We start from the raw sequence: 16,887 nt of genomic DNA, 5'->3' as shown, positions 1-16,887 counted from the left end.
TATGGCAACATGACTGGTGTCTTGCAAGACACCAGTCATGTTGCCATACCTTTAGCTTTTGCTGAACTGACGCCACTGGCCGAAAGTCGGGGGGACCTAACCTTAACCCTCCCTAACCTCAGTAAAACTAACGCTGGTGAATGCTAAGCTGGTGAAATGCTAACCTGCCGACGCTGGTGAATGCTAACCTGGTGAATGTTAAACTGTTCGGACCAACGGTGCTGAACCCAGTTGCTTTTTTTTAATACACTCGGACAGAAAGACCTGCAAAAAACACTCTCCCGTATTCACATGGGAGGAGGTCAAAGGGCTCAGACATGGAGAACAATGTCTTAATACTGGTGGGTAAACTCTGCCATATCGACGCTTGTGTACAGAGGAGGGGTCCTGATATACGCTTCAGTCACTCTTGCATCTTCCCTGATTCGCTACGGATCAGACCCTTAAAAAAGGAAAAAGGAAATGCAGGGACCACAAGATCATTGAAGATGCACACAAAGTCGTACTGTTGCTACAGTAGATCTCCAAATGCAAAAGAGGGGGGGGGGGGGGGGGGAAAGTATAGCTTGCATAATATAATAAAGCGCTGAAGTCCTGGCAATGTAAAGGGGGGGGTAAGAGGGGAGATTGGAAAAAAAAAAGGAAAAGCCTGACGGGTTCCTGTGGGATGTCACATGACTTCCTGTCGAGCTCCCGTGTTTTCTCTCCTCCCTGATCCTTGCTTTCCTGTTGTCATGGCAACCGGGAGGGAGGGAGACCGGAAACGTCCTGGGGAGAAACTATTCCCCCCCCTCCAGATTTGGTCCCGTTTGCCCCCTCCCCTCCCCTGTTTGTGGTCCCATTGCTTTAGCCAGGAAGGGGGGGGAGGGGGGGGGGGGGGAACATGCAGTTGGTTGAAAAGATCCTGAGGGCCGTTCTTCTCTCAAAAGACTCTTAGTGCTTTAGTGATGACCTGCTACATAGTACAAGACCTCGTTTTGTTTTTTGTTGTCACCCAGCACAGTTCTGGGAGGAGGGCTCCGCAAGAGGCGGGCAAATTAAATGTTCTGGAATGTTCCGGAGTCCAGGGGAACCACTTCCGGTTTTGAGGATCCAGACGTAACCCCCTTTCCAGTTCGAGTTGCAACGGGTATAAAATTCAGTCACGCCATGGTGAAAGAAGCTCCCAGGATCAAAAACAAAAAAAAACACTCAAAAGTTTTACTTTTAGAATATTTAAAAAAAACTAACAAAAACAGGCATTCGGGCTCTAAAAGACGCCGACGAGCACAAAGAAGGGTAACAACTTCCATAACAGCTTTGGACATCAACATCGGCAGAGTCATCACTAAAAGAATAGTCAGAGGAACAACAATAATAACCATTATCGAACGGTGGGCTGTGCATGGGCGTCTGAGTTCACATCATATACACACACATACGGCATGTTAAATACAGACAGTAGTAGTTTAGCAGCAAAAATACAACCTCGCCCCCGTCTTTCAATAAATAAACACAGTCTGTAAATTTCACCTCAATCCAAAAACGCAGAGTTGCTTGCTCTTTGTGAGTGCCAGAGAAGAGAGATGGTAAGGTGTGAATCTGTGTGTGTGTGTGTGTGTGTGTGTGTGTGTGTGTGTGTGTGTGTGTGTGTGTGTGTGTGTGTGTCGGGGTGGTCCGTCTGAGGGAAGGTGGGCTCATGCGAGAGATGAGGGCCAGGTTGGGTCAGTAAACTATCCTCTTCCTCTGGTTCACGAGTGAGCAGCACACGTCTAAAAGAGCATGCTCTGCCTCCTGTTGATCTTGCCGTTACCTGGAAGAGAGGACAGAAGACAAGCGCAAGTGATTGCCGTGTGAGTGTGAGTGTGAGTGTGTGTGTGTGTGTGTGTGTGTGTGTGTGTGTGTGTGTGTGTGTGTGTGTTGGTAAATGTGGTTTAACGGGACAATTGGCCTGAATACTCACCTCATTAACAGGACATTTTGGATTAGCAGGACAGGACTGGTGTCCTGCTAATTCATGGAAATTCTGAAATAGCAGAAGTGTTTCTATTGGTCTAGAGAGCCCAAATCCACTTTTTTTTTTATGTCCGGTTAATACACATACACCCGACGGGACTGGTGTCCTGCTAAAACATGGACAATTCTGAAATAGCAGAAGTGTTTCTATTGGTCTAGAGAGCCCAATCCACCTTTTTTTTAGATGTCCGGTTAATACACATACACCGGACAAAGTGTCCTCCTAAACCACATCTACACGTGTGTGTGTGTGTGTGTGTGTGTGTGCGTGCGTGCGTGCGTGCGTGCGTGTGTGTGCTTTCGCACGAGACCCACCTGACTCTGGGTAGGAAGAATTCCGGTAGCCAGGGTCTCTTTGCAACTGTAGTTCTTTTAACGTGAATATTGATACAACTGCAAAACAGTGGAGGAGCTTCAGGGATGTGGTCAGACATTATAATGCATGAAATACCTGTGAGCTGTGTAAATGTAAGGCAGCAACTATTGATTACTTGCTTATCGATTATGCTATCGATAAGAGGCTTTAAATGGATATATTAAAAGAAAAACACACATCAAAATGATCCCTGGCTAATAAGCCAAATATCCCTTCAATACATAATTGCCCTCTATAACTAAAATGAAGAACGCCTTCAATGTTTTATTTAAGGTGTATTTTATTTATTTAACATAGTATAGAGCAGGGGTCAGCAACCTTTTTGAAATTAAGTGCCATGTTTTTATTTTCTAGAGTGTCAGTGTGCCGTGTCAACATACATTTTAATGACAAATATTTTTACATATTTTAATTGGCAATAATCCACCTCCCCGACTCCCTCCCCAGTCTGAGTTCAGAGTTTTAATGAATGTAGAATTTTTATGCAAGATGAAATTTGATATAAATTAGCTAACTCCATTTAATTGACCACATTAAAAAAAAATGACAACTATTTTTTACATTTTGACTGGCAGGACATTGTTATAATGATCATTAGACTCAGAGCAATAATCTACCTATCTTCCCAACTCCCTCCCCAGTTCAGAGTTTTAATGAATGTACAATTTTGTGCACATTTCTGCACAATGTAATTTTCTATAAATTAGCTAACTTCCTTTAATTGACCACGTTTAAAAAAAACAGATCTGTTTTTAAAATAAAAATCCTCTCTCTCACACTTCTGCCAGTGTGCCGGTGATCACCCTCCCCTGTGCCAATGTTGGCACCCGTGCCTAAGGTTGCCTACCCCTGGTATAGAGGGTACGCGCATGCATAAAGTCAATGGCAAATCGAGTGGCAATTGGCAAAGTGAGTTTAACGCTGTTTAATGCAATCAGAAAGGACCTTTCAGATAGGACCTTTCTGTTTGGATGTAGTATGGGCTGTCAAGGCCAGAAAGTAGTTTTTTGACACTCAGTAGGCATTCCCGCATAACCTCCGGGTATGATGATGTCATGCGCATACCCTCTTTTGCAGGGGTCCGGGACCTTTTTTATATTAACCACTTGAACCCTAGCGTCCATATTCTGAGAACTTTACCCCAAAATAGCAGATCTACAAGAGGCGTTGTGAGCTTGTAGATCGGCTATTTTTGGCAGAGGTTTGGTGTAGAGGGGGAAAAGAGTACAGAGTGAAAGGTCAACTTTATTAAGTAATGACTGTTCAAGTGGTTAAATATCTGAAAACACAAACTGACATGAATCCAAAATACACTGATGATTGTGCTGTCAAACAATGAAACTATATGGAATATATGAACAGGTGGTGGGGGTCCCTGCTTCATCTCTCTCTCAACTAAGGGGGCAACTAAGGGGTCCATGGCCTGAAAACGTTGAAGACGCCTAATCTATTGGCTATATTTTCAATTGTAAAAATGGACATAGATGCGCTACTCACCCTCAGGCAGAGTGTGCACCCGCATGCCAAGGCTCTTGAAGTACATGTGCTTCATGGACTCTTCTGCTGAAATCCTCTTCTTGGATTCATACTAGAAGTTTGCACATAGGAACAGCGTCACCATCAATAGTATATGTATTTATTATCAATTGCCATAATCTCAAAATCATACTGTAGTGATAACACATTAGTTTTACTGAGGCTGGAATAAGAATAACAGCACAGTGACCCCTGCTGGCTATTGTGGGTATAGCATCTGTATGTTGAGAAGTTTAACAGGCAAGAGGAATTTGTGAAGGAGTAGTTATTAATTTAGGACAGTCAGAAAACACTTACTCTTAGAAATGACAACAGGAGCTCAGTGCCTTCAGTGTCCAGCCTATAGGAGAAACAGGGGAACATGGAAGCCAGATAAAGTCGGAGAAGACAGGAATTACATTCAGCCTGTACTGGTGACTGATGAGAAATTAGTGGCTCAGGGGAGGAAGGAAGTGGAGTGCTGTCTCTGAAATGTTCCACAGGATTTCCTGCCCACAGTTCACACACACACACACACACACACACACACACACACACACACACACACACACACACACACACACACACACACACACACACACACACACACACACACACACACACACACACACACACACACACACACACACGCACGCACACACACACACACACACACACTTAACAAAGAAGACCAACAAACAGCACTGCACCTGGGTGCATGGTTGACCAAGGGCTGTGGTTTGTACTTGGGGAACTTGTAGGATTTGAACTCTTCGATGGTGGATATTCCTGGCCAGTTTTCCTCTGTTGGCGTGCCTGAATCAGCGTGAGAAAGTCAGAAGGTTAGAGATACAAATCAGATGTTAGATAGGATTTAAAACAAAAACATGTCAACATGTGTTAAATCTGGTATTAAATATGATACTCTAATGGTAGAGCTTCCTGAGTGCTTTGGCACTGCCACAAAATATGAAAGGGAAGTTCTCAATAGTTTTTTTGAGCTGAACCACTAGCATATTAAAAACAATGCTCAAGGACCACACCATCCCACAATAATACAGTCTATATTTACATTATAAGGTGGCATAACACAGCCATTTCTATTTAATTGAAATGTTTTGATAAATATTCAACATAATGAAATCTTAATGCTGGATTTATAATTGGCACCGAAAATAGCTGATCTACAACCTCACAACGCGTCACAGTGTGATATGTTGTGTGCTTTTAGATTGCCTATGTTCAGTGCTATTATGCAAGCCTTCCCCCCCACAGCCTTTCTACCATGGACCACCTGTATTTATGCCATGGACCAGAGGTTCTCAAAGTGGATTTCAGGGACTCTATACTATAGGTTCCTTTATGGGGGTCCAAATTGACGCTTTCAAGTCTGTAACTCTGACAGTGTACACATGGAACCAGAAGGACCCTGACGGGTCCATTTGGTTCCATTTGTACACTGTCCAAGTTAACCCATTCATAACGGGTACACAGTACTGTGTATTATTACTTTAACTATTGAAAAATAGCAGATATACAAGCTCACAGCGCGGCACCGAGTGCCGCGCTGCGAGCTTGTAGATCTGCTATTTTTGAAAAATCGTGAAAATTTGAATTTTGACCCGATTCTATTAGTGTCTTCTAAGATTAAAAAAAAACTGTTTCTATGTCAGCAGTCTGGCTAGCCATCGTCAAAGAAAAGGTCCTTTTCACATAAATGGAGCTCAGTTGGTCTGTTCTTGAGAGACTACTATGTCAGTGGTTCTCAAACCTTTTCATGTGAAGGACCCCCAAAATTATATTTATTTGGCCACGGACCCCCATCTCAAAATATTTAGTTCCAGGGACCACCCAGAAGCAAAATTTGAGTTACAAACGTTCGCTTTGAAAATACATATATTCAAAGATTTGCACACATTTTCACGACTTTTTCAAAAATAGCAGATCTACAAGCTCGCAGCGCGGCTGGTTAAAGCATTCAATAATTCTCGGCCTAAATGGGTTAAGGGGAGACCTAATGTCAAAGTTTGAGAACCACTGTCATACTTGAACCACTGGTTGAGAAACAGCGCTGGAGGAGGCACTCACCCAGTAATCTGAATATGAGATGGAGCTCATCCTCCACGGTGGAGCCGGGGAACAGTGGCCGACCCGCAGCCATCTCGTAGAATATACATCCAACTCCCCTGTTCAGACACACCCACAAGATAACAATGTCAACCAGGCCAGGATGTGGAATATGTTTGTGCAGATGGCAGTGGTGGAAAGTAACTAAGTACATTTACTTAAAGGAGGACTTCACCACTTTTCAACCTGTCTTCATATAATAGGTCCTCACTAATGTTCATAAGAAAATAGCACAATTCTTTTCTACTCAGTCTGGGTCTCATAGGAGAGCTGTCAAATCCTTCCACCGGTGACATCATCGTTTGACAGATTTTTTTTAAACAATATAAAAAAAAAACGATTTTTATTATCACGAGAACAATGGCTTCCACTTTAACATTGCAACTTTTCAGGAATAGAAAGTCTGCAGTTTCTATTAGCTTGCATTTCCCATTGATGATGTCACCGGTGGAAGGATTTGACCCACCCACAGCTCTCCTATGAGACCCAGACTGAGTAGAAAAAAAATTGTGATATTTTATCATGAACATTAGTGAGGACCTATTATATGAAGATTGGTTGAAAAGTGGTGAAGTCCTCCTTTAAGTACTGTACAATTCTGAGGTATTTGTACTTTACTTATTAGTATTTCCGATTTCCAATACTTTTACTTTTAGTCCACTACATCTACATTTATTTGAAAACCTTTAGTTACTAGTTACTTTGTAGATTGATTGTCCTACTAATAAACAGTGCCCAAATGTGGACATGACTGACATCACTGATTCAGTTTTATTTTATCGTATTTAAATTTTTGGTGATAATAACATGCTCAAAATAGGGATGCCAAATGATGATTGGCTACAGAAATGAGGGTCCTCACAGCCCAAGAGACGATGGAATCGTGTGAATCCTGAAATGAGTCCCACTCTGATATTCCTAGTTGCCTAGATACCCTTACAGAGAGAGCAGCGAGATTCAGAAAATACACCACTTTCAACCTGGTGTCTCTATTTTGGGCATGTCATTATAGGCAAAAGTTTAACATGTTCAGATCAATAGCAGATCTACAAGTTAAGTTTGTAGGTCGGCCAATTTACGCTATTTGTTGCACAATCTTTGGGGCTCAAGTGGTTACATTTGACATGGTCTGTTACTAAACGTTTTGTAAAGTGTAACTTAGATCTTGAGCAAGGCATTTAGCTATGTGAATAGACCACAAAGGCTGATGTCACTGCCGATAGAGGGCGCCATCCCCCTGGGTCTCGTTGCTATGTTTTGTGTTGAAATCAATCCCTATAGGGGAATCTTAGATCGCCTCATATAAGTGTTCTAAAAATAAATACACCACCCCGGTGATTTTACGCATATGGATATGCAGCATAGTCTAAAGGTGGAAATGTACACAATACACGCTAGAAACGAGCCAAACAAAACACAACAACTACAATTCCCATGAACGCAGCTAGTAGGGGCAGTGATTTCAGACCCGGAAGTGTAGTTTCCGACTGTTAAGGCAGAATCGATTACATTTCCTCCAGAAACAGGCTATATCAAGTATGAATGAATATCATAAATGATACAGAGCCACCCCCCCTGACAGAAATGCCCGGATGATTTGTTTATTTTTGGAACACAGTTCTTATATGACAATCTAAGATTCCCCTATGGGGATTTCAACACAAATAACAACAACGGGACCCAGGTGGATAGCGCCCTCTAGCGGCAGTGACGTCAGGACTTCAGTGGTCTATCCACAACTTTCCAACATCCCATCGTACATTGCGCAGAAGGCGAGCGGCATTTCCGGCGTCGCAGCAGAGTGTGATCTACAAGCTCACAACGGTTGCATCTGCAACGCGACGTGAGCTTGTATGTGATTTAAAATGTATGTCTGCTGTTAACCGGAATTGTCCCGCAGATAATGCTACAGTAAAGTCTTGCGGAAACAGGTGGATAGGAAACTAGTAGTAGTGTCTGCCCACAGGACTGGAGTTGATGAGGTACAGAGCGATTATTTTGCACTTGTGTACTGTAAGAATGATACCACATTGGGGTATTATGTGGGGTTGTATGTTTTTATACATGAAAAGCCTATAAATAAGTTATAAAAAATAATATACCACGTGTCTACGCGTGTAGATAGAGTACTGTAAGAATCATACCACATGTCTATCTGTGTCGAGTACTCTGAGGAGCCCAAGAGGACGTCAGGGGGCCGGTACCAAAGCGTCACCACCTCGTTGGAGTACGTTTTCGTTGGGACAGACTTAGCCCGCGCCAGACCTGGCAGAAACAAGTTACACACAGAGAGATTATAGAAATGTGATGTTTACATGATTTCTTTTTGTCTTTTGTTATTACAAATGATGAGACTTTTCGATAGATGAAAGAAAGTACTGGTAACAAAAACATGTTGGCGCTGTTGGGCAGAAACATCATGGTACATTACCCTCCATATTTCAACTAAATATGTTTTTTGTAAATTAATGCCCTACTTCATCAAACTATGCGAACATAGCCGATCTGTACATTTGGATATAGGTTTAGATTTAGATTTTTTTTTTAAATCGAAATCGAAATTGTTAAATCTATCCATGTGGTTTATAAATATTTTACCAATAAAAAGTGCTAACTTTTCATTTTAGTCTCAAGAGCTTGAGACTAAATAACAACAACATTGGATCCATTAGAACACAGGTTAATGTTTCTTCCCAAAAATGACTTCTTCCTAGAAAATAGGTTTACAAAAACACACCCTTTAAATAAGTGAATGTGGTCCTCCCATGAGGGCCATGCTTACCAAAGTCGGCCAGTTTGAGCTCTCCTTTCTCATTGATGAGCAGGTTCTGGGGCTTCAGGTCCCTGTGTAGAACCTTCCTTTTGTGGCAGTACGACAGCCCCCGCAGGATCTGGAACAGGAAGATCTAACACACACATTTAACAACCCATTTAGGCCTGAACACATTATTACGCAATATTTGATGCTTTAAATATTAAAAAATAGCCGCACTGCGAGCTTGTAGATCTGCTTTTTTTTTTTTTTTTTAACTATGTTTCTGTCAGTGGTTCTCAAAATGTTCCATGCCATCCCAAAACTACATGTATTTGGCCACGGACCCCCCATCTCAAAATATGTTGTTCCAGGGACCCCCCCCCATCTCAAAATATTGTATCAGGGACCCCCCAGAAATGTTCACTTTCAAAAAGATATATTCAAAGACTTGGTCCCTGGAACAAAATGTTTCTAGATGGGGTTCCGCGGTCAAATACATATAATTCTAGGGGGTCCTTGACATGAAAGGTTTGAGCACCACTGATATAGGTGTCATTTTTAGGTAATTTCCAGGTCATCTTTATTTGAGTTCACATTTAACAAGAACTTCCTAAACACAAACAATGGTATATGCACAAGCTTGGGAAACCCAACAACAATATTTCAGGATACAGATCATGGGTACAGGAAGCATCGCCTCCTCCATATATGGCGACAGCCAAATTACAGACAGACGCAGACGCTGAATAGAATTTTGCCAATGCCTTCGCTCTTGGCTTGGGCATTCCTGCAATCTGCAGGCCTCTCACAACTGATTTATGGACATAATTCAAATATGAACACAAGCAGTTTACATTTGTAACCGAGCTGCATAATAGAATGCTTAAGACGTTGGCACTTAAGCACTGTGGTACTGAATGCCTCTTGCAGACTGTGGTCAAATGTACATGCCACTTTGTCAATTCTCTACTGTCCTCATCAACATCTGGAGTATTAGCACGCGTGCGCGCACGTGTACACACACACACACACACACACACACACACACACACACACACACACACACACACACACACACACACACACACACACACACACACACACACACACACACACACACACACACACACACACACACACTGTGTCTAGGTATTGACAAGTGTCCTATAAACCTCCACAAAGATGCAATCCAACAATGCAGCTCCATGTATCTATCTATTCATTCAATTAGTCCGATGAATAACACAGATTCAAGGAAAATAAACAGGAGAGATGCAATGAAACAAAATGACACTTTCCACATCTCTTTTGCATATTTCAATGCACTATGGAATTTGACAATATTGCCCAGTGGTAGTCAGAAATTATACATTTTATATAATAAACACAGAAAAATTTATGTCTGATTTATTTTATTTTTGTGCCCGGGTAGCTCAGTCGGTAGAGCTCTCGCCTTTGTACCGCAAGGTCATGGGTTCGATTCCGGGCACCGCCAACTCAGCGTATGAGTAGCACGGCTTGGCAAGTCGTGCGGCAAGTACTGGGAGCTGATGGTAGGTGTGGCGCTCCACCTCAGCAGTCCATCTCCCAGGGGTCTAGCGCATTGTAACGGGGACAGACTCCCGCGTGTTACCGGCTGATACCGACAATAAGCCACTCCCGACCTACTTTGATTTATTTTTAGATGCGTCTGTGTCACACACAGACGCAGAAAAGAGCTGATCTACAAGCTTACTCTGTGTCATACTGTGACACATTGTGACACCCACATGCAACTAACTCAGGCTTAACAGACATGTAAAACATGTAAAACCAGTCTTCCTCACCTTGACATTGTGCATGCTCATAATATTTCCGCAGTCATCCATGTACTGCTTTAGGTCCTTGTCCTGCAAAGGAAGGAACAAATGCATAAAACGACACCCGATCCCTGTAGATTAGAAGAACTACGAAAGGTAAGGGGACTACAAAGACCCCCATGCAACGATAACATGACAACGAGAACTTACCAGGTACTCAAAGACAAGCGTTAGACTCTTGTCGGTATGCACTATGTCATGTAATGTCACTATGTTGGCGTGCTTCAAGTCCTTCAGTAACGACACTGAGAAAAAAAAAACAGATTAGACAGTCTGTTAGACGGATAAAAGAGAGAATCTACTTGTACTGATGTATTATCTGTATTTATATAGCACTTCTCTAGACATGAGTCACTAAAGTGCTGCAAAAACATAGGACAGAATACACAATAAAAACAATACTTTCACAAGGTAATAAACAAGTGAAAACTAGCTAATACAAATGAGAATTAATGAAATAAATAACCATGATAAAAAGGTAATGAAACAAAGAAAAGGTTTCTGGTTTTTAAGAGTGATTTAAAATATATAATGGAATATAATGGAGACTTGGAGCTCTGATGATAAAGAAAGAATCTGCACTGATGTTCTGAAGTGATGTTAAAAAAGGATTTAGGAGAAGATAATTCTGCATGATTTCTGTTGGTTTTTTTTGTTTGTTTTTTCACAGTTTTGTTTATTGATTTCTGTTTTTTTTTTTTTTTCACAGTTTTGTTTATTTGAGATTCAGGGCATACATTAAACCAAAACATGTTCAAATATTATGAGAACCAATCACAAAGAAAATAAAAAAAGGTAAAGCAGTCATGTAAGTGTCATATAAGTGTAATACATGACAATGCAGCAATAGGGCAAAACAAGAAAACAATGTAAATATCAAGTTATAAGTCACTTGAAGTCCCATTCCAACAGTGAAGGGGCATTTAAAGATCGTATACCCTGATTTGAGTTATTTGGACAGCAAACAGGCAAATAGAAAGACAGACAAAACATATATAATTCTGCATGATTTCTAAAGCTTAAATCCAAAGACCAGAGATCATAACGTCAAGAGACCAAGGTCAAAGGCCTGAGGAAGTTCCATCAAAGATCAAACTATTGTCAATAATAAAGCATGAGACCATTAAATGGTCTCATGCTTCATTACTGACAATAGTTTCCCTTTCTCTTATTCTTCATGGTTTATTTCTGACACACAGGTTTCCCTAGTCCTGTTTTGACGCAAGTGTGCAGATGTATTCTTTTTGTTTTTACAGAGGGATTTGGGGAACGCGAAGAGGGGATGGAAAGTGTTGTAAAGGGAGTGTTGGTGAAGGAGGAGTGGACCCTCACCCTCTCTGATGGCAGTGCAGGGTGCTCCCTCCTCGTGCTCCAGCCTGATCTCTTTCAGGGCCACAAGGTTATCTGTTAACTTGCTGCGACCTTTAAACACTGTGGCATAGGTCCCCTGCGGAACACACACACACACACACACACACACACACACACACACACACACACACACACACACACACACACACACACACACACACACACACACACACACACACACACACACACACACACACACACACACACACACACACACACACACACACACAGCATTGACTTACATTCATTCCAATCCCTTATGAGACTTCAATAACATATTTGTCCCCAATTTGACATGCCACCCCAATCAACTGGTTTCATGTCCAATATTTGTCCCCAAAAGTGGTCTACTGTGGACACGCACGCACACACGCACGCACACACACACCAAACTGAACCAAACTGTGATGTACAATAATGTGAAAATCACAGAGATGGGGTTACTTTCGTGATACAAGTCAAAGCCTCAAACAGAAACCAGTTCAATGATCATATGGCAGTCAATATAGGTCATTGTCAGCTTTGGTCAAGCAAAGCATTTTTTCCCCTTCTTTTTAGATGGTCGTTTGTTGTTCTTTAAAATGACATTTCAGATCCATTACGTACCTCTCCCAATTTGTCCAGCTTGATGTAAGTCTCCAGCTTCCCGAAGCCGATTTCTGACTATGGAAAATATAGGAAGAAAAGGTGCATAAATAACTAGAAAATAAAGGTTGAAGGCACTCTGTGGGATGTGGCACATCTGGACCTTTACTACTGCCCTAACAGCAGGACTATGTTTATTTCACAGAACAGGAAGACCTTCTTTCCCCATTTGTGCTTGATGCTGAAGGACTGTAGGCATCTGTTTTAAATGGACGGTCAAGCTGTATGTGGTCCTGGGGATATATACATTGATATACTGTCGTAACAATGGCGTTTGCTGCTCCTAGAAGTTATAAGATGGGTAAATGCAGAGGACACATTTCATGTGCCAAATATATAGTGACAAAAAAAACACCTCAAGGAGTGGGGACCAAAATATTATTATAAACAGCTGTGTCAGTGTTATTGGCCGCTATTGGCTTACGCATTGAACACAGAGCATTGTTCACGACTCCAGAATTAATTTGACTTGGGCTTGCACGAGACCTAGTTGCCATGGTAACCGGTATAAGGGAGATGGGGTTGATGGAATGTGAACACCGGAAGAGCAATGAAGGTGGCGTCCTCATTGTAGTGTTTGTGCGCATGCACAGCCACAAGGACGAGTAATACAAACCCTTACATACACACACACACAAGTATGTCCCTACAGGGGCATGCTGGGCCCCTGATTCAGCCCGGGAAAAAGAGTTGGAGCGGCCCTCGTTGCGCTAGAGATCTCTCTCTATAGCGCTGCTGCTACTCAAAGATTTGCCATTTCAGATCATGACAAGCCAGTGGGCCAATTACATGAGTTATATTTCGTCGTTGTCGGGTGGAAACCTTGTATGTCCAAAACCATTTGTTTTGTATTTATCGTTTAAAAAATGATGATTTAAACTAGTGAAAACAGCCGATCTACAAGCACACAACGCCTCGCACCGCGAGGCGTTGTGTGCTTGTAGATCTGCTGTTTTCACTATTTTGTGCAACGGCCTTGTATGATGAAGCAGGGCTTTGCTTTGCGAAAAAAATTACAAATTTGAAACTTGGAGATACGAGGTTTCTGCCCGACAGTGACGATTTATTATTGGCCGCCTATGGAACGAAGGCCGACATTCTATTTTAAATTTTTTCCTAATGGCCGGCCTGGACCGGCCGGGAATGAACCGGCCGTTCGGGAGTTGGCCCGCTTTTCCCAATGGCCAGCACGTCCCTGTGTCCCTATGTATGTGCCCACACGTGCACGCACACACACACACACACACACACACTCACCAATGAGGCTCTGCGGGAGCGTCGGCTGAGAGGCTGGTCGAAGGGAGGGCTGCTGAGCTGTAGTTTCTCCAGGTAGCCATCAGGAATACGAATATCAGCAGGGAGAGACAAGCGCTTGTTCAGGTCCTACAGCACACATTCACAAAAAGAACAGACAGAACATCAGTGGAGGGCCGACACAACGGACACATACTGTGGTAGTAGCTTAAACATGGAATTAAAACAGCGTTGAATACTGTTACACTAAATATATATTCATTCATGGAAAATGTAGTTTTTTTGGGAATGTTTTTTGAAAATGTTTTGAAATAATAATTCAAAACTAAATGTAGGAAACAAAAACTTAAGGGACCCAAAGAAATATGTCCACGACCCACAAATGGGTCCCGACCCAGTGTTTGGGAACATGTGCACGCAAGTACAGCGTTTCTCACTGCTAGGCAATATGGGCATGTATCAAGCACACCTACACGCTTTCTGTCTGAAATAACCTGCTCTCAAGAGAGAGAGAGAGACGGAGAGACGGAGAGAGGGGATGACGTGTATTAACTCATATAGTGCCAATCCCGCGAAGACTCGTGAAAAGTACTCGAGTACCCGGAGTGCCAATCCCGAGTATACTCGTGAAAAGTAATATATTACTGTAACGGCGGATACATTACCGAGTACAATGGCCGGAGGTCCGGAGACGAAATCCGTCGCTGATTTCGCATCATCACGGCTCCACGAGCACAAAATAGTCCCATCCATAACATTGAGGTGGACGGCCGATCTCATCTTTAATGTCCATTATCTCAAAACTACACTTTAGAAGCGAAGATGGAGGCAGATGCTCGCTTATGTTACACATGGATAAAAGCTCCGGTCCGCCATTACACAACTCCACGTGGACAAGGATCGGTTCCGGCGCAGGACGCGATGACGTCAGACCGGAAGTGTTTGCGCTGTGGACTTCTGGCCTTCAAAATAAGATAACGGGGGTGATGCCAACCTGAGACTGGCATCGTGGACTTTATAATCCGTTAATTTCATGGGCACTAAATTAGTTAATGTGACATGAAAGTGACTGCTGAACAACAAATGACGTCTGTAAAATAATGCATGATAATACATATGATATGATGTAGGTGGATCTCAAATCATTATTTTTTCCTACTATAAATGTCTGTGTGTCCGTCTGGAGTTGGCATATCCCGAGAACTGTTCCGACTGACCGACTTCAAACTCAGCATGTGTGTCGCTGAGGACCCGGCCCCCGAGTCCTCGATGCCTACAGTACCTGACTCTATGCCCGGCATCGAGTATTCACAAAATGTGAAAGATATTCACAATAGATACATTATGTCTAAAATATTGGGTTATTTACTTCCCTGGCCTACTGGCTGTGTACACAAGACATTTGGCACTGATTTGGCAAACACAACGATACATTGGGCAGTTAAGCTCAGAGCAACAAAGGCCCTTAGTGATGCAATTATATCCTTCAAAAGGCAGAGAACCCTATGTCCTTGTCCGTGGCTATGTAACACAGCTATGTGGCTATGTAACAAAGATTAAGTACAAATAAACCTGTGTGTGTGTGTGTGTGTGCGCGTGCGTGCGTGCGTGCGTGCGTGCGTGCGTGCGCGTGTCCTTCAAGATGATAGTCTTCTGATTATCATCCGATGTTCAAGCACCTCTTCTTTTGGGGAGAAGTAGGTCAGTGTACATGCAGTCTGCACATGAATGCCAGAGGCAACAGCTCAGATGCAAAGATGATGTTCAAATGCTCAAAGGGTACAGTACACTCAAAGACCACAAGGGGGCAGACTCACTTCACACACCTTGCACATCCATCCATACACAGTAATGTGATTTATTAAAACTGTCCAAACTGGTCATTTGCGGTATGGTAGCCTGTATCTATGGAGAGAAAGCAATTGTGCCAAGATTAATGTGATCTCGACGATCTAGGCCAACATAACAGTTGAGAGTGACAGACCATTAACAAGTAATGGAATCTTATAATGTCATTTTAAAGTAAATACTGCCCACTAGTTTCTCTATTCTCTTTGGGTTTTCTTCTTCATGGAGGACAAACACAGAAACATCACATCTCTCAGTAGTTGCCACAAGCTGCTGGGCACGCTTGCAGTGGTGTAAAGTAAAGCCCTTTGCACACAGGCGCGTTTATCCGCACGGATAAAACGGATAATTTCATTTTTTTTAAAGAAAACAATGATTCTCTATGACCTCATGCACACCGGCTCCGAATTAGCCGTGCGACGAGTGGCTGCCGCCGTGCGTTTTTTTCTCGATCGAACCCAGTTCGATTCGTGCGTCTTGTCGCATGCGGTAAAAAACTCATCACTCCTTTTATGACTCCTTTTTGGATCCGCAGCGCCGATTCCGCACAGCCTTGCACACCAAATCCAATGCGTTTTATTCATGCCGCAAACGAAAAAAACGCAACTGTCCTGTGTGCAAAGGGCTTAACTAAGTTAATTTACTCAAGTACTGTTTTTTTGGGGGGGTTTTTTGTACAATTATGAGGTATTTTTACTTCACTAGAGTGTTTCTAATTTTCTGTACTTTAACTTCTGCTCCAGGGACAAATATTTTACTTTTACTCCTCTACAATTATTTGATAACTTTAGTTATACTAGTTACTTTGAAGATTTTGATTATTACAAAACATAAATGAACCACTTCAGCCCTATATACATTTCAGCCATTTTTCAAAAGATTTTTGTTTGTTTGTTTAACATTTTATTAATTTGAAAACTTGTGAAATGGAATATTCTGCATAATGAGTAGTTTCTACTTTTACTACTCTACTTTGCAGTATCGATACTTTTACTTTCACTTTAAAAAATGTGAGTGAGTAGTACATTTTCCACCACTGCTTGTGGTTCACACTCACAGAGGCTTGACTCACAAACCTCAGTTTGTATTCATCAGGTTGCTCTCTGGAATGTTGAAATTCCCTGACGTTCTGCCAAGGAGAG

The 16,887-nt window shown here is 42.3% G+C and overlaps 1 protein-coding gene across 1 annotated transcript in view; it reads right to left on the bottom strand.

Moving 5' to 3' along the window:
• Window positions 1-128: 128 nt before the first annotated feature.
• Window positions 129-16,887, bottom strand: part of cdk17 (cyclin dependent kinase 17) — a 58,915-nt gene continuing 42,156 nt past the window's right edge. The window contains exons 5-17 of the mRNA XM_080754175.1: window positions 13,901-14,026; window positions 12,605-12,661; window positions 11,960-12,074; window positions 10,778-10,872; window positions 10,595-10,657; window positions 8,796-8,919; window positions 8,158-8,278; window positions 5,975-6,072; window positions 4,597-4,702; window positions 4,205-4,247; window positions 3,869-3,959; window positions 2,311-2,388; window positions 129-1,792 (exon numbers count right to left, since the gene is read on the bottom strand). Of these exons, the coding sequence (XP_080610301.1) occupies window positions 1,752-1,792; window positions 2,311-2,388; window positions 3,869-3,959; window positions 4,205-4,247; window positions 4,597-4,702; window positions 5,975-6,072; window positions 8,158-8,278; window positions 8,796-8,919; window positions 10,595-10,657; window positions 10,778-10,872; window positions 11,960-12,074; window positions 12,605-12,661; window positions 13,901-14,026 (1,158 nt within the window). The 3' untranslated portion in view covers window positions 129-1,751. The remainder of the gene's footprint in view (window positions 1,793-2,310; window positions 2,389-3,868; window positions 3,960-4,204; window positions 4,248-4,596; window positions 4,703-5,974; window positions 6,073-8,157; window positions 8,279-8,795; window positions 8,920-10,594; window positions 10,658-10,777; window positions 10,873-11,959; window positions 12,075-12,604; window positions 12,662-13,900; window positions 14,027-16,887) is intronic.

Source organism: Nannobrachium achirus, assembly GCF_963921795.1.
Source record: "Nannobrachium achirus genome assembly, chromosome: 23".
NCBI classification, from domain to species: domain Eukaryota; kingdom Metazoa; phylum Chordata; class Actinopteri; order Myctophiformes; family Myctophidae; genus Nannobrachium; species Nannobrachium achirus.
The sequence above is the reverse complement of the archived record's forward strand: the minus strand, read 5'-3'. Positions and strand labels throughout refer to the sequence as shown.